This window comes from Echeneis naucrates, chromosome 18, assembly GCF_900963305.1.
Source record: "Echeneis naucrates chromosome 18, fEcheNa1.1, whole genome shotgun sequence".
Lineage (NCBI taxonomy): Eukaryota > Metazoa > Chordata > Actinopteri > Carangiformes > Echeneidae > Echeneis > Echeneis naucrates.
In genome coordinates this window covers 5,529,851-5,552,561 of record NC_042528.1, presented here as the reverse complement: position 1 = coordinate 5,552,561, position 22,711 = coordinate 5,529,851, and the positions used below count along the sequence as shown (strand labels likewise).

The 22,711-nt window shown below is 40.5% G+C and overlaps 3 protein-coding genes across 4 annotated transcripts; 2 read left to right on the top strand and 1 right to left on the bottom strand.

Moving 5' to 3' along the window:
- The first annotated feature begins 2,906 nt into the window (after positions 1-2,906).
- On the top strand, positions 2,907-8,620 carry tp53 (tumor protein p53). Of its 2 annotated transcripts, none has more exons than XM_029525864.1 (11): positions 2,907-3,059; positions 3,830-3,960; positions 4,047-4,128; positions 4,295-4,483; positions 5,435-5,609; positions 5,735-5,847; positions 6,009-6,118; positions 6,365-6,489; positions 6,559-6,650; positions 6,740-6,810; positions 7,211-8,620. In XM_029525864.1, exons 2-11 carry the CDS (start codon positions 3,875-3,877, stop codon positions 7,311-7,313), a joined length of 1,146 nt encoding a protein of 381 aa, XP_029381724.1. In that variant the 5' UTR covers positions 2,907-3,059; positions 3,830-3,874; the 3' UTR covers positions 7,314-8,620. The 2 variants fall into 2 exon arrangements, with proteins under 2 accessions (XP_029381724.1, XP_029381725.1); XM_029525865.1 differs by having other exon boundaries at positions 2,907-3,099.
- A 259-nt stretch (positions 8,621-8,879) lies between these two features.
- LOC115058533 (fibronectin) lies at positions 8,880-15,162 on the top strand. Its single transcript, XM_029525895.1, has 11 exons — positions 8,880-9,090; positions 9,562-9,680; positions 10,093-10,795; positions 11,321-11,584; positions 11,667-11,912; positions 12,167-12,293; positions 12,955-13,103; positions 13,253-13,501; positions 13,674-13,940; positions 14,551-14,648; positions 14,817-15,162. The coding sequence occupies exons 1-11, from the start codon at positions 9,054-9,056 to the stop codon at positions 14,877-14,879; spliced, it is 2,322 nt and encodes a 773-aa protein (XP_029381755.1). The 5' UTR covers positions 8,880-9,053; the 3' UTR covers positions 14,880-15,162.
- Positions 15,163-17,403: 2,241 nt separating this feature from the next.
- LOC115058534 (nuclear factor 7, brain) lies at positions 17,404-22,710 on the bottom strand. The gene is made up of 10 exons (XM_029525896.1): positions 21,257-22,710; positions 20,967-21,016; positions 20,623-20,747; positions 20,404-20,502; positions 19,721-19,855; positions 19,513-19,635; positions 19,274-19,402; positions 18,823-18,901; positions 18,591-18,617; positions 17,404-18,489 (listed from the first exon to the last, which is right to left on the bottom strand). Exons 1-10 carry the CDS (start codon positions 21,280-21,282, stop codon positions 17,957-17,959), a joined length of 1,326 nt encoding a protein of 441 aa, XP_029381756.1. The 5' UTR covers positions 21,283-22,710; the 3' UTR covers positions 17,404-17,956.
- Between the last annotated feature and the right edge of the window lies 1 nt (position 22,711).

Sequence of the window (22,711 nt, the reverse complement as noted above, 5' to 3'; positions counted from 1 at the left end):
AACCATAAATCCCGTTCTATTTTGGATCAAATGCCAAAGAGGTCACGCACCGCAGGCCCCCCCTTTCCGTGAACCCTCCCCCCTCTGTTGCACACAACAAAGCTTAGTCCTCTTCCAACAGGCAACAGGTGGACTCTAAATTTGGGCTGTGTCACCTGATGTGGCAGTGTAGGAGTGGGCAGGGGAAGTTTGGGACCAGGAGTGACGGTGCGTCCAAGGCGGGGATTAGGGGGTGTGTTGTGGGAGGGTTACGCCGGGCGGGAAAGGTACATATCTGCCAAGGAGCTCAGTGGAAAAATATCTGCTCCAGATCTCTCATTAAAAAGACAGGAGCCCAGACCAAATAGACACACCCCCTCTAAGCTCACACCACTATGTCCTCACTGCCTTTGCCTTTTGCTGCCCTCATATGCACACTGAGAATGATTGTGGGGAACCTGACACCCCTCATCCAAAGCCAGGGGCCTCAAGCACAGTCATGTGTGCCTGTGTGACTCTGACTAAATGCAGAGAAATGTTACACCAGCAGAACAGTGGTGTAGAGCCCCGAGCGGCATAACTCAAGGGTTCATGCGTGTGACACGGAACAGACACAGGTAAGGGTACGTTTCAAAAGGTGTCACAGTGACTGATACAGCGAGCCAAGAGCAATTATAGAACCAAAGTACAGACTCAGACACGGTATAAATCTCACCACACTCACAATTCTGCACAATATTTTTGACCATCATCTGTGTTGTCACCAAACTGAAAACTACTGCATGTTTGACTGTTATCTTAAACAAAAAGTCACGCCATCACAACACACAATGTGACTGCCCTCTGTTGATCACCCAAGTAATGTAACAAAAGGGCCGGTGTAAATACTATTCCTCCTTGTCACGACCTGTGTGTGTGTGTCTGTGAGGTCAGTTGGTTCAAAATCATGCTACAGTAAATGGAGTTATGCCATGGGTGGCAGGTGCTGCACGGCAGGATCAACGTCTGTGCTTGAGAGGTGACAACATTTGCACATGACTTCAGCTGTCTGCTGGGAAAAACTTCTTAGACGTATGAGAAGATACAGCAACATTACGTGAGTTGAAACACTAAAACCGTAGAATTAACCACACTGAATTTAATTCAGCAACACAACCAACGCGGAGGAGTGATGTGACATAATACACACAGCAATATAATGATTTGGGCCTTCCTGATTATATGTGAATGATGCTTGAAGTGAATCAGGCTCACCAGCAGAGTGACACCAGATCCAACACGTTGTTCCAGTTATGATACGGCCTTCTATGGCACTTTGGAAAAATCAGGTCTGCAGCTCATGACTTTATGTAAATTCAAATTGCGAAATATCTGAGAACTGAATAACAATTAAATCAGGAGACGATGTATAAAGATTACTGGCCTCAAGCCAAAGAAAGGGAAACAAAATCACAGCAAGGTACTAAAAGTTCCGCTTTTCTTTGTTTTGTTTTTTTTATATGTTTGCAGTCATCCTGCAGTCTATCAAAAAGACAGAGAAAACACACACCCCCATGCATCCTCTTGACACTTGGTGTCTCTTTGCACACTAGAAGAGGATATTACATTTGACACCATCAGATTTACTAAACCACCTGTGCCAACATTTTATAAAATGTAATTAGGCAAGTGCTCTTTTCTCTCTCGAGCCTGGTCCTGTCCTGTCAGATCTCACTATTGTATCTATATGCAGTGCCACACAGGATCAAGTTCACAGTGGCACCACACATGCACATTCACTCAAAGGTCAAATAGCCACGAAGCCCCAAAATGGCACCAATAACCGCTATGCACCCTGAGAGGAGGATAAGAACCAACATTCAGCACGTAGTCTTTGGAAGTGACTCCAGGTGCCGGATCAGGACCAGACAGCAGCAGCATGGCACAAATTGTCTAACAGCCATTCCACTGAGGTGGAGTTTCTCTGCACTTCTCACCCCCGGAGGCGTTCGAGTGTGTCTTCTCTGCAAAGGGAAAGTGTAAGAGTCTGCCAGAGCAGATGACACAATCCTGTCTCAGTAATAGTGTGAATTGCAAATTTCCCAACCCAGGGACTAATAGAGGTTTATGTTATCTTATCTCATATCAACTGATTTAAAAACACAAGTTGTGGTCTTAAACAGGAGTAAGAGGGAAAATGTAGGAGGAAATCCCCACATGGCTCTTTAGTGAGCTGCTGAACCAACCCACTCCAGGGCCAAGGCCTCAGAGTTGACCTTTGACTTCACTGCAGCGAGACAGAAGCAGATGCATCATGTGCATTCAGGGGTCACAAATGACTATTGTTGGATTGAAAATAACAAATTTTCCTCATCTTTTTTTGCTGTTGGTTGTTTCTTATGTCAAATTAAAGTCAACAACCCAGTTCAGCTTCAAGTTTTGCCAAAATCAGGAATCCAAATTGCATTTTAACTCTTTAAATATTCATTTTCCTTTCGTCACAATGTCGTCATGTTGCCTTCAGTTGCCCATCTGAAACGAAAACATTATAATATAAAAGATAAGAAAACGCGGAACACGTTTTAAAATAATCCTAAACATTGAACATTAAGTACATTTTAGCATCCAATTTCATTTAAGATGAAGCTCAAGACAGAAGGCTTGAGAATAGATGATCTAGAGACCAAACCAAAAACTACAATAACCCCTATACAACAGTAAGACAATGCCAAATAACACAATATAGAACATATCTTAACTATTCGGATGTTTGAAACATGGACAAAGTTTTTTTTGTGGTGCTGCTTACATCGGATTTTTTACGGCATTCTCCTTCAGTTATAGCATTTCCGATAGTTTTAAAGCAGCATAGCTGTTTCGCAGTGTTGCGTTTGGGCGCATCAGGAAAGCAGGACGCTTGTGATTGGCGCTGGCCGGCGCCATAAGAACCGCCTACCGAGCGAGTCGCTGGGATTCCCCGACAGCAACGTGCTCCGTCGTATTTATAAACATTTTGGCTTTTCCTGCTGATTCTGCTCGAGTCCTCGCACACCACGTAGCCGTGTGTCCGTGCCTTCTCCCAGCTGAGCCGACGACAGAGGGTCGGTGAACACTTCCGGCAGATGAACAAACTTTAGCCAAGTTAGCTAACATTATTTCGGTCATTCGAAAACATCTAGCTAGAGCAATTAGCTTGGATGCTAGCTCAGGTTAAGCTAACTAACATGAAGACAAATGTTCGCTATGCTCCTGTAGCACAGGCGGATTTTATCTGTGTGTTGGCCCTTTTTGGCTTCAAATGAATTTATTCTTTAAAGTTTGGTGGTGAAAAGTGCCGACTTCGGTGGCCCTGTCTGTGTGGGCCTGTTGTCGACAAAATGGACGGTGGCTAACGACAGGTTGTCGTCAGTTCCCTGGCCTCTCCGCAGACTTTATTCTCTCTGATTTTTTTTTTTAATGTCCGGGAAGTTGTGTGTGTTTTATTTTGTGAAACGATAACGCACAGCTGTTGGCTGTCAGCTCACAGTGAAATTTTATTTTATGACACTAAAACATCATTGAAGTTTGACATTTTCTGACTAAAGAGGAAGGACAGAGTTGTCACGTTTTGTCTGCTTGCTATCAGATGCTCTCTGTCTATCTAGTAATTTCAAATCATCGCGGTCACCCTGTAAATGTGGGTCTTTTTAAGGTTAGATACATATTCAGTATGCCTGTAAGTGGACTTGAATTGGGATTTAACTAATTATGTAAAAAGGTTAGCCATATATTACAAAATTAATTTGATGCTACTTGGTGTGTAAATGGTGAGTTTGATAGAGATCTAATTTTTAGATACCGCCCCAATCCAACTTCCTGTTTATCCCCACAGGTCTGCTCCTTAAATTTTGTCTTGGCGGGGGAAGGACGGTCAAAGATGGATGACCAGAATTTGGATGGCCTCCATCTTACTCAGAACCTGCCCCTGAGCCAGGATTCATTCAGGGAGCTCTGGGAGAGCGTGTAAGCTCTGTTGTGAAGTTGAGTAAAATTGAAAATAGTCGCAGTACTCTGTAAAAGTTGACTAGATTGCTTGTTTGTTTTTACAGGGTCACTCCATCCATCTCCACTATCCCAGCAGCAACCACCGAGAATCAAGAGTGGAGGCCTGATGGGCAAATGGACATGCTGGTAATTATGCCTACACATGCATTCAATCTGTAACATCAAAGTTAAATGGTCCAGAGAAAAGTCTACGGTTATCAGTACTCACAAGATGGAAACTTTTATCTTAATTTATTTATCAATGGAAACACTGTAACACATCATGCTTTTTCTTCTTTTTGTCCTTTATCAGCTCTTACCTTATCAAGTGCTAAGTGACGGGTTTGATGAGAATCTGTTTGAGCTGCCCCCAGAATCTGAGGCTAGGGATGGTGTTACTCCCCCGGCGTCCACTGTCCCAGTTACAACAGACTATCCTGGGGAATACAGCTTTCAACTACGCTTTCAGAAGTCTGGTACAGCCAAATCTGTCACTTCAACGGTAAGTAACTGCAAGGCTGAGTGTGTATTTTCCAAAATTATTGTTGTTATTATTATTATTATTATTATTTTATTTTTTTTTTAGCAAGGGTGCATACCTAGGAATAGTCAGATAAATGACTAACAGCAATAGAGAGGTGTATTTGCCGCTCACAGTGCATGGTTTTGTCAGTATCAGACAGGATCCAAAAATGAAAAATGTGTTAATTTGAACAGGTTTTAACCCTAACCCTATCCTGCAGCGAAACATGGTAGGAAACGCATGTTTGCTTTTTTTTTCCCCCCCCCCAATTAAATCCAACCTATTGGACCAGAAATAAAATCTTTTGACTGATTTAAAAACATCTGGTAAATTAACTGGCTGGTCTCTTGGCTACAAAGTTGTTTAAATATAACAACCTATGAAATTTTTTTTGTTGTTGTTGCTCAGCAGTGAAATAAAATGTCTTACCATGGCCCACTGCGTAAAATCCATTCAATCGCGTGGTAGTGTTCATGTTGGAATCTTATTCATTGTGATGATTTGCTAAATCTTAAAGTCTGCGGTCAGTCAGTTAGTCTGAAGAGCCAATGGAATTACCATGGCTATATTGACTCCTACCCCTGATTGGTCACTTTAGTTAAAGTTAGGGTGGTCTTCTCTGAAACTCCCACCCCTTCGATCTTTGCTGTGGCCTGTGAGAGAGGTGCAGTTTGGTGGTAAAACTCTAACATGACAGGGCATGTTCCTACACTCTCTTCCTCCAGCAATGCAATGGTAATTTTTTATTTATTTATTTAATTGCTAAATCTGAACTTAATGTTCTGGGCAACTAAACATGTTAGGATTTTTCATAATGCAAATGTTTTTCCAGCATCAATACATTTTGGTATACGTTTGGTGTACATGCTTATTCTGAGGCAGTTTAGGCTTCCTCACATATAAACAAACAGCCTTTTGTATTCCTCTCAGTTTTCAGAGCTTCTCAACAAGCTCTACTGCCAGCTGGCAAAAACCACCCCAGTTGAAGTGCTGGTGAGCAAGGAGCCTCCTCAGGGTGCAGTCCTCAGGGCCACAGCAGTTTATAAGAAGACTGAGCATGTGGCTGATGTGGTCCGCAGATGTCCCCATCACCAGAATGAGGATAGTAAGGAAAAAGTTTCCATGAAAAAGTTGTCTTCTATAAGTGATGGAAGCATCTGATTGTTTGCATGACAGATGTAAACTGACTTAAAATTAAAGAAAAATTTTTCTCATCTGCTTTCTGTTCAGCTGCAGAGCATCGCAGCCATCTGATCAGAGTGGAGGGAAACCAGAGGGCTCAGTATTTTGAAGATCTCCACACGAAGAGACAGAGTGTGACTGTCCCATATGAGCGGCCCCAGGTATGGCAGTCACACCTGATCTGTCTGATGGGGCACATCGCTTCCCTGTCCTCAGCAGTTCTACCAGTTCTCATTTACAATGGTCTTTAACTCTATAGCACATTCTATTAGTATATGAACTGTAAAGGTAAATATAACAATGTATACATTTCATATTTCAGTTGGGCTCAGAGATGACAACCATCCTGCTGAGCTTTATGTGCAACAGCTCCTGCATGGGTGGCATGAACCGCAGGCCAATCCTTGCCATCTTGACCCTTGAGTCTCCAGAGTAAGTATAACTTCTCTTTTACCCAAAGTGCTGAGGATGGAGGGAGTGCTGATTTAACTTGTTTGTTGGGAGAAAATTATGGGAAGAGGGGATAGGCAACATAGTTTAAATGGAAACGCTCTAAGGTGTTGTTTTTTTTTTTTTGTGTGTGTGTGTGTGTGCGCGCTAAGGATTCCTCAAATAAGTCTTTGATGTTGCAGCCCAGGAAGCCATTTTGACCCTTGCTCCTATTCATCTCCTTCCCAGTGGTCTGGTGTTGGGCCGCAGATGCTTCGAGGTGCGTGTCTGTGCATGTCCAGGCAGGGACCGCAAAACTGAGGAGGAAAATAACATGAAGACGCAGAATGGCACCAAGCAAACCAAAAAAAGAAGTAAGTACTTGCATTAAATTGAACTTAAGTCTCCTTCCTTCCTTCCTTAACTCACTTTGGTTTGTTTAGAGAGTACCCCTGCCCCTGACACCACATCTGTGAAGAAGTCCAAGTCTGCCTCCAGTGCAGAGGAGGAGGACAAGGAGGTCTTTGTTCTTCATGTAAGTAAAGATGAATACTATCACAAAGCTGCAATGCTTCCCAAGATTTTTTTTTTCCTTTGAATGATTTCTAATGATCTCTGCTGCAGATTCGTGGCCGTGAACGCTATGAAATGCTGAAGAAAATACATGATGGTCTGGAGTTGCTTGACAAAGAAAAGTAAGTAATGATCCACTTACTGGACACCACAACTGTATTCACTTTGAGTTAACTGAACATTCCTCAAGAAAATCTGAATATGATCTACACCTACAGATGTTAGTGACCACATCCTTAAGACCACAACTCTGTTAATTTGTTAGCAAATTTTTTCTCACAGTTGAAAGAAATGTAAATCCAGATGCAGTTAAATTGTAATCACTATGTATTGAGTTATCCTAAGATTAAATCAGGTACTAAAAAGTCAATGAATACACCATCTTCAAAACTTAGTCATTATAACACGTTTTTTATTATGTTATCATCTGTTCAGATTAAAAACAAGAAATACTGCAGACACTATTTAGCTATTAAACCAGTGTCACATCTGCCTTGTTTGTCTGGTTCTCTCTCTCTGCAGCAAAACCGGTCCAAAGTCCAAGGTCTCTGTGAAGAGTGAGCCCCCTCTGCCCTCCAGCGGAAAGAGACTCTTGCACAGAGGAGAGCGAAGTGACAGTGAATAAGATTGTCATGATAATGAGAACAATCATTGCTTGCTCCTTCCAAACCACCCCATTCACTTAAGTTTTAAATTTCTCATTGGAATTCTCCGTCTTCCTATGATTCCATGATTTTCAGGTGGGACGTAATTGGCAAAGACTAAATTTAATCACCTTTTAATTTTGGGTGTTTTGTTTTGTTTCAACGACTCCGTTTGTAAAATTTTTGTTAGTCATGTTGTCTCTTATAACACATTGTATTTAGTTAGATGAAAACCAAAGAGATAGAGTCTTGGTTTCTTCTGTGAAGTTTATTTTCTTTGTCTTACGATATAAAATTAATAATCTGGTTGTAAGAACCTGAGATGAGTAATGCCTGAGGCAGATGTTTGATAAAATTGGAACACAAGTCACTGCCACTAGTTTGAAAAAATGTTTGAAAAACTGGTCCATGTGTTTACCTCCAATATCGTTGCTGTATTACTGCACCTCAACTTGGAAGACATTTATTGCACCATAAACAATGCAAATCCATATTTTTATCTGCCAGTGTGAGCAAATTTAGCCCACGTGTTGCTGTCTGAAATGTGCTGTGCAACCACACACATTTATACATTTAAAAAAAGAACTACTTGATATTATTAACAATGATCATATTCTGTCATTCATATGCATACATATTCCTTGTAAAAATCTGATCGCAAATACATTTGAGCAACCTCCACCCCCCCAAACGGATCCACAAAGAGGTCTTGTTGCTTGTCTTCTCAACTTCATGTTAGAATTAAAACGCTAGATTTGGTAGCTGAGGGGGTTGGCTGGTTCACCCCACAAGCTAATGATTTTGTTCCTGTGAATTTTTTTTTTTTTTTTTTTTTTGCACTCATTGATTAAAAAAAAAAAAAAAGTAAGAATATTAGAAAATCACTTTTTTTGGTTACAGAACACAAGACAGTTATTTTTATGGGATTTACGATAACTATCATGAAGTTTGTTTAAATATCCTGGATTTAGCTTTTTTGGTAACCTGCAACAAAAATTATGTGTTATGTTTTTGTTTTGGACCGTTGTCTACATATAGTTTGCTCCTCCACCAGCACTTCAGTTTATGTGACCAATTAAACCAATTTTTTGTGATATCACTGCCATAAAGTATAAAGGCATTTTTTTTTGTTTCTGTATCTTTATAGATTATTTTGGGAAGTTAGTTTTATATAAGAGGTTTATCTTTCTATATTTTTTGTTATTTTTTTCATGGCTTTTTTTGTACTAATTTCCATTTTGTTACACAAAGCTTAAATGCTAAATAAATGCTGCAATGTTAAACAGTTCTCTTTATACATATTTTTTAAACGTGTGTCGTTAATCTTGATGTCTCTGCCCCCTGATCGGTTGTTGTGCTGTTCCTGACTTCTTGCTTTTTCTCTGTTGGTACTTTGCATTTATGATGCAAAGCTAGCAGGATCTAGCTGTTAATGTCACCCAGGCTGAAAGGAGCCTTGTGTTGCTAGTCAAATGTGCTGTCTATTACCTGTTGACTATCATGTAGGTGGAACAGGTGTATGTTTGTTCAAATGATCCTATCTTTTACAGAGATCATTTCCTTTTATGTTAAGAGTCACTGTAGCTCTGGGGAAATTTTGTCACACTTTCAACCGTTCAGGCATTGGAAATTTGGTTTTAATATGTGTTCTGTTTCTTTCAATTAACTTTTTACAGTAGGTGTTCACTGTGGAAATAACGAGGGATCCACTAGAAGCCAACATGTTTCAGGACAAAGTCTGGATTTTAATAACATGTGGTAAGTCTTTTTTTTTTTCTATAGCACAGTATTAAGTTAATTGCTGTGAAGAGGACTGAAGGTTTTAATTAATCTGCAGATAATGTTTTGATTTGTCTATGAAATATGAAAATGTCATGTCTTTCAATACTGTTTCTGACTGCGTAAAACACCAAAAGATATTCAATCTACCATCACATGAAATAGAGGAAATACAGCTGGGGGAAGGATAAAGACTAATTTGATCTGAATGTATCCTGTAAAGGAGGATAAGAGATTTTTTTTTTTTTTTTTTTTTTGTGAGAAATGTGACATTTCGGTGAAGTTAATATTGATACAGTTGCAGTGAGAGTTGAAAGATGTACAGCTTCTGAGAGGACGGCAAAAATGTGCTCATGGTGATATAGAGAAGAAAAAGATTCTGGTAAAAGAATGTGCTGGAACTTTGCCTTGTTGGATATTATATTAAAATTTTTGACTTTTCACCTCTAGTGTATATCTGTTGGTGTCCAGCTCAGATGATGGTGCTGTACAAGTTTGGGGTGGCAGATCAAGAGTACTTCTTCCTGTCAAAAAATTTCTCTTGGGATGAAGCCAGAAATCATTGTCAGGTACAGTACAAACCAGATGTACAGAAAACGCTGAAACAGAATGGGGGGGAAAATACTCGAAACAAGATGAATCATGGTGACTTATATCATAACGTCTGTACTGATGAATGTCTATTTCCTTCTCAACTTAAAAAAAAAAACCTTTCTTGTTGAGATTCAGTGATTGGAAGTTGATAACACTCATGTCTATCTACAAAGAATAAAAAATATAATCAGCAACTTGTAAGCTTAGCGTAAATTAGCTAACCAAATGCTTCCCTGTGAAAAGTCGTTAAATACTCCCGAAGGTCATTCTTCTGGGGCCATGAATGACTATCATGATCCAGGTTAATATTGGATTGGGATTCGATAAATTGCTGAGTAAAGAAAAGGAAGTTTATATTTGTGACAGTTACCCTTTGTGTCCTGTCAGGTCTGTTTCAAAGAACTGGTGACTTTGACCCCCAGCAACATCCAGAACATCGCCAACAAGCTCGTCTCTGACTCCTGGATCGGCCTTCGCAAGAACTTCCACTCAGACACCAACTCCACCACTCATGCCAACCAGCCATGGACCCGCTGGGCCAACGGGGATCCTCTCTTTTTCCAGAACTGGCATCCGGGTTGGCCTGCGTTCAAATCCTCCTCACCTAAAATAAACTGCTGCAGCTGTTGCAGCACCTGCCCGGCAGTGAAAAAGTACACCAGTTCAGAATTCACAACTTCAACTCCAGATGTGATGAATATTAGTGGATCTGGAGCTTTCACTCCAGATGTGATGAATATTAGTGGATCTGGAGCTTTCACTCCAGATGTGATGAATATTAGTGGATCTGGAGCTTTCACTCCAGATGTGATGAATATTAGTGGATCTGGAGCTTTCACTCCAGATGTGATGAATATTAGTGGATCTGGAGCTTTCACGACAGAAGTGATGAGCGTAAGAAGCTTCACCAATGCCACTAACACGACTGAGAGTGATGTGAGTGCTCAGTGCATATGCTCCCCAATGCTGTTGCCTGATGTCCCAGACCCCAATGAGCACTATATAGAGGACTCGTGTGTGGCCATGCTCAGCTCTGGAACTTGGGTTGAAAAGCGCTGCTCAGATATTCTTCCTTTTATTTGTTATGAAGGTAGGTCTTGTCTCACACTGCCCCACACAGAGCTACTGTAGTGTATATGACCTGTGCAGGATGCTCCTATCTCTGCCCTTTGCACATGCAGCTGCATTATTATATTGTGGATATTTGTCTAATGGTCCATTGGTCTGGTAGTCTTTTACAAGTTTTACATTAATTTGCATGTGACGTTATGCTTCCATAATCCCCTCTTTCAATTTTATGTGACTTCTATGTTTGGTTTAAGGACACATTTTCATCCTCCACATGCCACAGAAAAAAGAATAAATCCATCCTTATAGCAATTAAATATGTGTACAAAATTACAAGTAAAAACTTGTATTTCAATTAATTACTTTTTGTTTCCACATCTTGAACAAATCAAGAGATTATTTTGTTATATTTATTCTCGACTTGATTTTTCCACAGTTATAATTTGTATAAGATGTAACATAAAAACAAGGTATGAAGAACAACACTTAAAGTATCAAAGTATACATTTCCTCTGCTAATGAATTATCATCTCACTTCTGACTGCAGATCATTTTGTTTGCAAAGCCAACGTGACTGACATGACAAACAGCAGTGCTACTCTCACATGGCCTGCCGGGCCTGGCGCCATCAGCCATTACCGTGTGGAACTCAGCTTCCAAGGGGGAGGAGCTTCCCAAAACAAAACGGAAACCACAAATAACCTTACGCATGACCTTTCTGACCTGATGCCAGGTGGCAAATATGCAGTCCAGGTGTTCCCTGTTAAATGTGACCGAGACCTCAACTCGGAGAAAGTTGTCTTCTACACAAGTGAGTAACATCTGAGTTAAAATAGCTATAACTTCATTTGTTGACCTTCAGTTTTACTCCCACTCACACTGTCAATTTTCAGTTCCAAACAAAGTGGAAAACCTCACTGTAAGAGCGGTGACAGAAGCATCTGTCGTTCTGCAATGGAAAAAACCAGCCGGATCGGTAGAGTCTTATATTATCAAATACAAAGATGAGTGGAATTCAAGTGCAGCCATGGAGGAGAAGGAGGTCTCTGGATTGAGCCCTGGAAACCCTTACACATTCACCGTACTTTCAAAAGTCGACTCCCTCCTGAGTGAAGCGTCTAACATCACAGCACATACAAGTGAGTTTCAATCAACTAATAGACACATTTCAAAGGGTAATAAGCTGCATGATGCATCGGTTTAGCTATTATACGGCCTCTGTTTTTTTAAATGTAGTGTTTTTTTACACTGCGTTACTGAGACCGGCCAAAGCACATAAAAACAGAACTTAAAGGAGGATGCATTTCGAAGCTTGTTTCTGACTCCCAGGACGTGGAATTGAAATGAGCAAGATGATTTGTTGTTGCGTTAATCTGTTTATTCTCTTTGTCAGAGCCCTCTACAGTGACCGACCTGAGGGTGTCTGAAATCAACGAAACATCTCTGCTCCTCACCTGGATGCTACCTAGGGGCAATGCCACAACTTACAGGGTGATGGCTTATCATGATTATAACAATCGGTATGTATTTGTATACATAAATAAACATATATATATATAGGCCTTGTTTTGATAACTGATTGTCAGTGAAAATGCAGCATTTTCAGTGCTTCAGCAATGTTCCCTTATAAGACATTAAATTGATCATTATCTAAATCAGGATTTCTGTCACGTTTCCAAATCAAGTCACATACCCCCATTTGATAAGACTCCCAGGACCAGCCTTGAGTGAATGTTTTTAACTTAAAGCCCTGAAACCTAAGCTTTTTACCAAACAAACAGTTAAAACCTGTGACCAAAATAGTTACATATTCTGACATTACATTACTTAGCGATAGACTTATGTGTACAGCAATAAGAATAACTGCAGCTGGTAAGTGAAACCAAGGAATTGTTCACTGCAAACTATGAGGGATTGGTTTATCTTTTACTTTTCTTTACACTTGGGATGTGCTTATCTTGTACGGTGACTTAGATGTAGTAAATTTGCTGCATTTAGACATCACTGATAACTTAGTGAGTGAAGATTTATTACTACTGAGGGAATATAGAAGAGCTGCAAGAACAAGACCCATCTGGTAATGGACTATGGAGTGGTACCACTGTAATATCTCTGAATTTCCTGCAACTTGTCTCTGCCAGCTGCAGCGCTATAAATGAACTGAATTTCTCCTCCCCACAGCACAGACCCTATTAACGTGAGTCATAATGCTCAAACCCTGCAGTCAGTGAGAATAACAGAACTGCCGGAGGGCACCAGAATAAACCTCACCGTGGAAGCACTGGCCGGTGACACTATGGGAGACAGCGTGGCCACCTACAACTACACTGGTAGTTCTTTGCAGATGGTTTTGGAATTACCCACTAGATTCACAGCAAACATTGTTTTTTTAAAAAAAAAAACAACAACAACAAAAAAAAAAAAAAACATGTCCTGTTGTGTTGCTTGTCACTAATCTGTCTCTATGACTCCTACATAGTTCCTAAACCAATATGGGACCTGATGTTGGAGACAACAAGTGACTCCCTCCACGCCAACTGGAAGCAACCTTGGGTTAACCACTTCAAGGTGGAGCTCCAGCTATCTGGCGAAGAGAAGATAGTTAAAACTGTGCATAACCACACAATCACATTTCCAAACCTGAAGGCCGCAGCCAACTACACAGTGGTGGTCTATAGCGATCTTGACGGGATCCGAAGCTCAGGGGTGGCATGCGTCAAATTCACCAGTGAGTCTCTTTGGCTGCTGTTGTAAAGTTATAATCAGTCAGATTTAGGTCCCTGTCTCTATATATCAGTTGTGCAGAGGATTGGCAACCCAGCTGGGATTGACTCCAGCCACCCAGTAACCCCGATTAATAAGTGGTACAGATAATGGATTTTTTTTGTCCTTCTTTTCAGAGCCGACCCCACCTACTGACCTTACAGTCACAAATCGGACTGAAAACCAGCTCTTCTTTAAGTGGAAGGCCCCTCAAAACACAGTGACAATCAAGTACCTGGTTAAACTCAACTCCAGCTTCTGGAATTATGAACAGGAGGTCACTTTGGATAACCAGACCAGCTACGTCTTCACAAATTTGAAGTCAGGGACCAAATACAGCTTTCAAGTGCAAACAGTGGCAAATGAAATGAAGAGCAAACCATTGACCACGACAAATTCTACAAGTGAGTTCTTTGTGATTTAACTTTCAGTGAGAAAACTGCCAGAGATTTTCAGTGTTTTAGTAGTTAGCACACAAACTAAATACTATGAGAAATATTGTCAGTTTGTAAATGAAAAGTTTGCAGTCAGCGACTCGCCAAGTCTACAGCTTCCCTAACAGAACCATGAATGAGATCACTCATAATTGATTATAAAAGAAAGTGACTGTGATATTTGTTTGGAGTCATTTCCTCACCATAACCTTTATCTGTTGATGCACACGCCAGAAATGAAATTTTATTTCAATTTCACAAAGCGTTATCTGGATTGTTCAATTTGCTGTTGACAGATATCAGTCAAAATTAAACAAACTAATATGGAAAAATACAGCAGTCTGTTAGAACAGCTTGGGTGTGAAATTAGCCTAAATTATGTGTGTAATGTGTGTAGTTAATGAGCTAAAACTGAAAGAAAGGAAGTTCCTTTAAAAGTCTAAATGTTTATATATAACCTGTGACTTCGGCGACAAAATGAACTGCATGTTTTATTATTATTATTTATTTTTTCATCTGCTTGCCGATGAGGGTGCCTCTTTGGTCCAATTTCCTCATTTAACATCTATTTGTTCCCCAGTTGCAGTGACAGCGGAGATCAGCCTGGCCATGCAATGCTCTTCCTCCAAACCTCTCCTCTGTGCAAATGAGACCTCGAGGAATACTATAATTAATAAGGTACGTCAATCACAATGTAGACAAAACGAATGCAGGATCTCTCCAAATGGGGAGCTTTTTGATATTTTGTTTTTTTTTGTAAAAGGGATGTGCAGTAATTATTTTTGTTTTATAGACAAAGGTATATCAATATATATCCATTGACAGCTTTATTGTTATATGTTGCAGCTGAAGGAACATTTTCAAATGAAGTTGAAGAACGATGTTTTCTGGCAACTCGAAACTTCCTGACTCATTCTGGCCTAATGTTTTTTTTTTTTTTGGGGTGGTCAAATTATAAATTACAATATTAAGCTGTCATGTATGACATGTAGAGACTAGAATATATAATAGAAAAGAATACATGAGTATATGTCATCTATGTAGGTAGTTTTGTGCTGTGATTTTTTTTTTTTAGATCTAGTTACTTTGATAAAATGTTAATTTGACCATTTGAATTATTAACAAAAATAACACAGATTTAATAAATAATGCTACTAATAAATATGTATGTTACTGTTATAATTTCCACTGAGTGACACTTTGTTTTGGACTCTCGGTTTAGATGGGTTTTTTTTTTTTTTTTATCTCCTGACTTTCTCTTGTTTTTCCTTTCATTGTGATTAACTGTCCCTCCCTAAAGTTTTCTCTTAGTACTAAAAGACACTTTGTCTCCATTTGCTTCTTTTTATATCTTCGGGTTCAATATTTTCAACATTTCTGTTGCTTATTTTAAATGGACTGACTCAACAGTAAAAATACACACATTTGGAGCTTTTATCAACAGAAAAGCAATTTGATCACATCCCAAAATGCAAATCACCAGAATACTGAGAAGATATAAAGGAGCAGCAGATAAAACTGGCTGGGTCAGCCGGTAAACACACTCTGTAGAGCAGCTGTAATGTGAGGATCAGTTTGAGCTGAAAACACAAGTAGATGTCGCTGTTATTAATAGTTACTTAATTTGTAAAATTTTTGGTCATCTTCACACTCACTACTTCCTCCTCTTAAGTTTTCTTTGGAGCCGAATACTTGGGGCAGGGTGGGCACATTTTGTTCAGCTCAGCGTGAAGACAATAACTATGAGTCAAGAAGCAGACAAAACAGCTGAAGAAAAGGACAAAATGGATCAAATACCAGCAGGGAATTGTCAGCAGGATGCCTGGACGATGATGTCAAGCAAGAAACACCAGCAGGTAAATTATCAACATCATTTCCTGACACGACTGCCTTAAATGAAGTGTACAAACGGTCAAAGACAAATCTTAATGACAAATTGTTTATCTTTTATAGCTAGTTGTAAACTCAAAGGACTCCTTAGTCCTTATTCACTCCTGTCTGTGTGTCACAGAATGATGCAGTATGAGACGTCACCTAATTATCAACAATTATTTGCCCGAACAGCAACAAGCATAATTACGTTTTCCTGGTTTTAAAGTCCAGGTTTACTTTTCCTATTCTTACAAGTTTATTCTTCATCAGGCTCAGAAAGGTAAAGAGGTGTAATGGTGTATAGGTCTGGTGCTTTTTGGTGAGTAGAAATAAGAATGTATGCATCTCTATACATTTGTTCTGATTTAAAATTGGCCTTTTGCCAAAAAGAGCTTCAAAGTCATATTTAGTTACTTGCTCAGTGGATCAACTTGTTTGCAGTTGTGAAAACTGGTTTCTCAGTCACAAGGTTGGCAGCACTAGAAGAGGATCAGACCTCCAAATGTTCAGGACGAGAGCTGATGGAGAAGCTGCAACAGTGCCAAGTAAAGCACCTGGACCTGGACCTGATGCACCGTCATGTGGCTCAAGGTGCTTTACATTTCTCTGTGTTCCAAAAATCTGACATCCAACCACCTTCACAGCTGTATCTGTGTTCCCTTCCTGTTGTGTGGAGACTCCAGATGCAGCGTGTGTCCAAGCGGCTGGATCTGGTGGAGGGGTCACTGCTACGTCTGAGGGACGTGAAGAAAATCGTCAGTGGCATGAGAGCACGGAGTTTTGTCAGGCACACAACAGCAGTCTGGCTATAATCAAAGACTGCAGAGATGGTAAGTATATAAAGAGAAAGCTGTATTAGATGTATTCTTTAGTCAAAGTTTTAACCCTTTAACTGGACCTTGATAGTTTCTTGATTTTGGGGGTGGGGGAGTCCAGGTGACTTACTGAAAGTTCTCTTGCAACTTTAATTTTTGATTAATCATTTTATTTATATGGCCCAATTCAAACATCACAAATTTGCAGAGAATGTGCAACTTTCCAGGAATAGTGAGTTGAAATTGCACTTTGCACAGATAGTAACAAGTTTAAAAGTCATTTTAAAAGTGAACCTTCATCCTCAGGAATTTATCCAAGGTGTGATGCAGAAGTTCCCTCGCCTAACACACTCCCAGCAGGAAGGCCAGTGGCTGTGGGGGGACGGGACAGATGCCCAGCACTACATGCTGTAAGTCCAGATAAAAAAAAAATACATATATAAATAAATTCTGTGGCTCCTTACAGAAAAAGAGAATGTGAACATCACAGGGCCCCTCAATATGCTACAACTTAAAAACCCACAAAATTTAAATTTGACAATACACACAATGCAAATAGGCCTACTTCAACAACTGTTATGAGCAACCTGTAAAACAAAGAACTAAAGAAAAGGTCTCAGAGGTGGACCAAAATGAATGACCATGCTCAGTGAGGGGCTTTACATTAGCAGCGGTTCATTAGATATTATACATTTTCTTTAGGAATAAAACACCAGCCTTGTAACATTTTAGTTAAATTTGCGTTTATTACACTGGCACACTGTACATACACTCAGAAATATTAGCATACTTCCACATATCCATACAATAATGAAGACTACACTAAATGTCTACTGCTGCAGGTGTGTTTATGTGGAGAAGTGTGACGGTGGATGCTGAACACAGGGACGGTGCGGACCTGCGGGGAGCTGGGCGTCTCTTTGCTGCTGACTGTGGTGTGTATGGACCCTGGATTTGTAAGAAAGAGTCCTGACAGGCTGCTCCCTGCTCCACACACACTATATTTAGTTTTATTAAGTTGAAATTTAATGGTTTGAGGTTTTCTTTTCAGATTTAGAGCAGATTCATCAGAAGCATCATCAGCACTTAGATACTTCAGGCTTTGTCCACAGTTAAATTATTGAAAGGTATGTTGAGTATGAATAGTTTAATACGTTTAAAAAGGTGGACTCTGCGTTTGAAAAAAATTCATATTTTTCCTCTTTGTATTTTTGTCCTTTTGGGCTAAGACAGCTTTAACTGCATTTCTTTAAGGATTTGAGTTCAAGAGTCCAATAGAAGTGATTAAGTCCATGTCTCTTATTCCTCAGAGATGTTTCGTGGTGGGATGATTCTCATGAGTGTGCGACCATCCAGCGGGGCGAACAGGGGGTACAGCTTCCCTCTGAAGGTCCCAGTGAAGGTGTAGATGTGGGACTTTGTCTCTGTGTTGTAGAAGGAGATCTGACCTTCTTCGTAGTCTAAGTATATCCCAATGCGTCGAGGCACGAGGCTGACCGGCAGTGACGCCTCTGGCTTTTCACAGGCATAGAACTGGTGTGTGCTGCGCCACAGGGCCCAGTAGCCGTGCTTTGGGGTCATGGAGAAGCGTCCATGCCGGTTGGAGTTGGCAGTGGCGAGGCCCACACGCCAGTAGCCGTTGTTAGCAATGTCCACCTCCCAGTAGTGGCGCCCACTGCTGTAGCCCTCCCATCCCAGCACGCACGGCCAGCTGTCGAAGCGCTGGGAGCTGTAAGGCTGGACGGATGCAGAGAGGCCCTCCTGGACCATCCGCTGGTCGTCCGACAGCTGCAGCCACGGGTGGTTGGTCGTAGGGTCCAGAATCACATCAGCTGTTTGGGAAGAAAAAGGGAGCAAAATGAGCCATTCTTACTGTAAATGGGTCTTCTGGTTCTCATGACGTGCGAAATGAAAAACTGCTGCATGATCTCACCTGCTGCACTGCAAATCCAACTCCAAACTGAAAATATGGAAACAAAGGAAATGTTTATGGGACGTGGTCTACATTAGTGACGAAAGGAACATGAGATGACTACAAGGATTGGGGGAAAAAATAAATAAATAAAAAATACACACACATTTTTTGTTTTTCCTTCTTTGGAAATATTTGGACATCTAAAAGTGAACTGAAATGAGAGAAACATGTACACATTTTAAACACTCACCTGAGTTGGGGATGTATCTTGGGATTCCCGCTTTCCAGGTCCTTTGCTTTGCCACCAGCCATAACCGTGGAACCTTGTTCTGCGAAGGTAAAACCAGAAAAATGAAAAGTTTAACGGGAGCAGATTCTTTGTCTCCAGTTTCCCATGACCATGCAATTTGTGCAATTTTGACCAATTGTGAATGTTCAATGCCCAATATCACAATAAATGATCAGTCAATGCAGAGTTCATTCAAATCACTCGTTACGAAATGTATGTTTAGAATCTGTTCTCAAGTAGAAGCCTTTTGAGTGTTTGATCTCTCACAGCTGTTTTTCTTCATCTGTGAATTCAAGTTGGTTTTATGTTTTTTCGAACATGGGCTCTGACTGGTTGAGCTGTTGTACGGTCAAACTCTCTTCTCTTCAGCTGTGATGCTGACCACGTTTCATTTTTGGGACTAGCCACTCACCACGCTGTCTTCCTTGAGCAGCGACCACGTGATGAACTCCAGCAGAGGCAGCAGGTTGACCAGACGTTTCTTCTTCAGCACCAGCAGACGCAACACTTTGCCCAGCTCGTCGCTCTGCACACCACAACTCTGCAAACACACGGTCTCATTTTAAACACGCACACAAACCAACTTCCTGGCACCGGCACCAGACGTAAACTCTAAAAGCATGACTTTAAAGCACGGGAAGGAAAGCTCACCTCAGTCACTGTCTGTAACTCCTCTGCCCACTCTGTGATCTTCAGCTCTGCTCTCTCATTTGCACCATGATCTTTATTTTCATGTTCTTCACTCTCAGACGTCTGGGGTGTTCCTTTCAGGAGCTGCGGACACAAAATCAATAAGTGAATATTAATATATTTGCTGTTTGGTCGTACATCCATCATATAGAGGGTTGTTTGCACTGACTTTGCTGACATGATGGAGTTCGTCGGCCCACTCCAGGATCAGTTTCCTGCTCTCCTCGAGACTGCGCTCGCTCCGCTGGTCTGAATGTCCAGGCTCTTTCTTACTGGTTCCTTCTTCTGGATCACATCTGCCGTGCTAAAATACAAGGCCGCAACCACACACTGTCAGACAATGACACACGCAGCCATAAACCAAAGATTGTCAGCTCTGAAATGTCATCTTCAAGGCCACTTGGGGCACTTGCTACTCTTCTCCATTCATAGATGTCAGAAGGTTAAGGCAATACAGGCCCATTGTCAACCAGTCATATAGATTACATGTCTGCCCCCCTGCAGGTCCCAGGTTCACTCAATCAGGTTGTCAAACTGACAGTAAACGTGTCATATCAACACCCACCCACCTAATTACAAGAAAACTCATCAGCCTGTGAGCTAAATGAACAGTTTAAACTCTGCGTTATCAACGCGGTGATTCAGCTCATAAGTCTGTTGTTACCTGGCGTGACTCGCAAACAGCCTCCACTATATAAAATGGATTAATGAATGATTAATATTAACATTGATATTAATGAATAATGTAGAATCAAAGCTTTCTGCTCACGCTCAGATTTCTCATGTTCTTTGACCTCTGATGTGTGTCTGCTGAGCTACTGACTCAGTTTCCCTCCCTCCCTCAGGTCCTACCTTGCTCACGTGGTCCACTTGCTCTTTCCAGTGTTGGATGAACAGAACACACTTCTGCAGGCTGCAGGGATCCTTCAGGTCGCTCTGACGAGGAGCTCGCTGCAAGATGGGAGGTTTAACTCACTCACTCAGGTTTTAAAGTGACACAAAAACGAAATGAGAAAGCTTGAGCATGAACTGGATAAGAAAAGAATTGAATACTAATGATGTGTGTGGTACCTGTGTGTGTTTGGTGACGTTGGCAGGCCTGCTAGGGGCCGAGCTGCAGACCTGCAGGTCCGTCTTAGGCAGCGTCCAGCGCTGAGTGGTGCTGCCGTCCTCCAGATTGGGCAGCATGGTCACCCCTGCAGGGGAGATTCAGATGACAACACGTCTTTACATTGTTTCACACATCTTATTTCTCAAAGAAGCGTTTTCAGAAGATTGTAAATGTTTCCAAATAGCACTCCAACTTGATTATTAGCCTTTGAGAGTGATTGGAAGGATGTCATGATCAAATCTCAGCGTTATCTTCATGTCATGTAAGTGTGTTTTTCCTTTCATTGTTAAAAATAAAAACCTACTTTTGTTGGTTTTCAGGATGCTCTTCATCTCTATGGCTGGGCCGTCACCCCTAGATTTAAAAAAAAAAACTCCAATGATTAAAAAAGTGCTCACATTCTTTAGCTACTGTAATACTGCAGTGAAAATATTGAGGTAAATGTCGAAATGAATGAATGAATGAATTTCAGGGATGAAATTTAGTTCATAAAAAAAATAGATGAATAAATATCTACATCTGTATTAAAATATATTCAAACTCCCTGGGACCCATTAAAAAACACAGTAAACATACATAATTTATCATACGTACCTCATACGACGGTTGGCAGAGTTCATTGTGCCTCAGAGATTGGTGTTGCAGCCTGCTGAGGGAGAAGACTGGACAGCCTCGGCTGTCTCTTCATGCTATTCGTTCCTGCCCTCATCTGCCTGATCTTTGGACTTGTTTATGGCCTCTGAGATTGCAGGGCTCCCTGCTACCAAATTGTGGCTTCCTGGCAGCAGATGGCACGTTCACAAAGAAGGCCGAAAAGGCCTGCTGTATTACAGTAACTACAGATACATGTGTTAACAGGAGTAGATAAATATCTGGAGGGGGAATTTATTTATAATGGCTTTAATTAGATTAATTAGATTAGAGACGGTAACATTTGTCTCTAAAAGGATACATATTTTAAATATTTTAATGCTAAATATATTATTGTAATACTTTTGATACATACTTTTTTACATTAGCGTTAGGTTATACGTACACATTATCAGCCCATTAAAAAGCCTATATTACATTTTTCTTATTGGATAAAAGATCAGTTTCATTTCATTTGGATCCAAAATAGATAAAAGGATTATAAGAAATTCAACAGCAAAAATAAATAGGGGATTTTGGTGTTGCATTGTACATTATAAAAACTAAGATTAGTTATATACCTGTGTGTTTCTAAACATTTTAATGCTTATAAAATAAACAATCAGTCATAATTTCTCTCCAACATAAACTGCAACAAGAAATGCTTCAGTAGTTGGAGCAACTTTTATGCTCCATCATAAAGCATCATAAAAATATAAAGTTCTGATCATATTTATTCTTCTTTTACCAACTCATTCCTTATTTCGCTCTAGTTGTGTGGACGCTTTAAACACTATCAGACTGGACAAGAGCAATAATATGATTGTAAGTCTGGATGCATGTGTGACTGCAGCTGCTGCAAAGAGTCTCAGATATACAACAATCATCCATAAAGTGCCCATCATAAAAAGAAAAACAACTTTGTCTTCCTATAATTTGCAATTATGCAACTATGCCTTATCATATTACGGTAGACATCATTGTAAATTTTAAACCAGGTCTAGCTTCAGTCCCTGCAGAGAGAGATTGAGCTCTGAAAGCCGATGTGATGGGCAGCATGTCAAACTGCTGTAATATGTCATTAATAAATAAACAATGTCAACATAATTTATAGTTAAAAAAAAAAAACAACTGTCTAAAAATGTATGAACTGCAGAAGTGAAACGTTCATCCTGACTGAATCGGCTGTCAGTGCTGGATGAAATATTCTGTGTTTTTTTACATTCTTAAATAAGTTTTATAAGATTCTGGAGCAGCAGGGACAATATTTCTCCGTGAAATTTGGTCAAGAGCATCAAACGGTGACATGAACTTGCTCAAAAGTACCAGGTTAAAGTCCAACTGCAGACGGGCTTACTGAGTGAAGATTACATTCATACGGTCGTGGAGCTCAGCCAACGAGACCAGGCACACATTTAA

What these genes read in the sequence shown, in the direction of transcription:
- tp53 (XM_029525864.1), top strand. Translation starts at nt 3,875, where the DNA reads ATGGATGACCAGAATTTGGATGGCCTCCATCTTACTCAGAACCTGCCC. An exon ending in AGGGAGCTCTGGGAGAGCGT is followed by an intron (nt 3,961 to 4,046) that starts GTAAGCTCTGTT and finishes TTGTTTTTACAG; the next exon opens with GGTCACTCCATCCATCTCCA. An exon ending in GAGTTGCTTGACAAAGAAAA is followed by an intron (nt 6,811 to 7,210) that starts GTAAGTAATGAT and finishes CTCTCTCTGCAG; the next exon opens with CAAAACCGGTCCAAAGTCCA.
- LOC115058533 (XM_029525895.1), top strand. Translation starts at nt 9,054, where the DNA reads ATGTTTCAGGACAAAGTCTGGATTTTAATAACATGTG. An exon ending in GAAAGTTGTCTTCTACACAA is followed by an intron (nt 11,585 to 11,666) that starts GTGAGTAACATC and finishes GTCAATTTTCAG; the next exon opens with TTCCAAACAAAGTGGAAAAC. An exon ending in GGCATGCGTCAAATTCACCA is followed by an intron (nt 13,502 to 13,673) that starts GTGAGTCTCTTT and finishes CCTTCTTTTCAG; the next exon opens with AGCCGACCCCACCTACTGAC.
- LOC115058534 (XM_029525896.1), bottom strand. Translation starts at nt 21,282, where the DNA reads ATGAACTCTGCCAACCGTCGTATGAG. An exon ending in ACGTCACCAAACACACACAG is followed by an intron (nt 20,503 to 20,622) that starts GTACCACACACA and finishes CCCATCTTGCAG; the next exon opens with CGAGCTCCTCGTCAGAGCGA. An exon ending in TGCTCAAGGAAGACAGCGTG is followed by an intron (nt 18,902 to 19,273) that starts GTGAGTGGCTAG and finishes TTACCTTCGCAG; the next exon opens with AACAAGGTTCCACGGTTATG.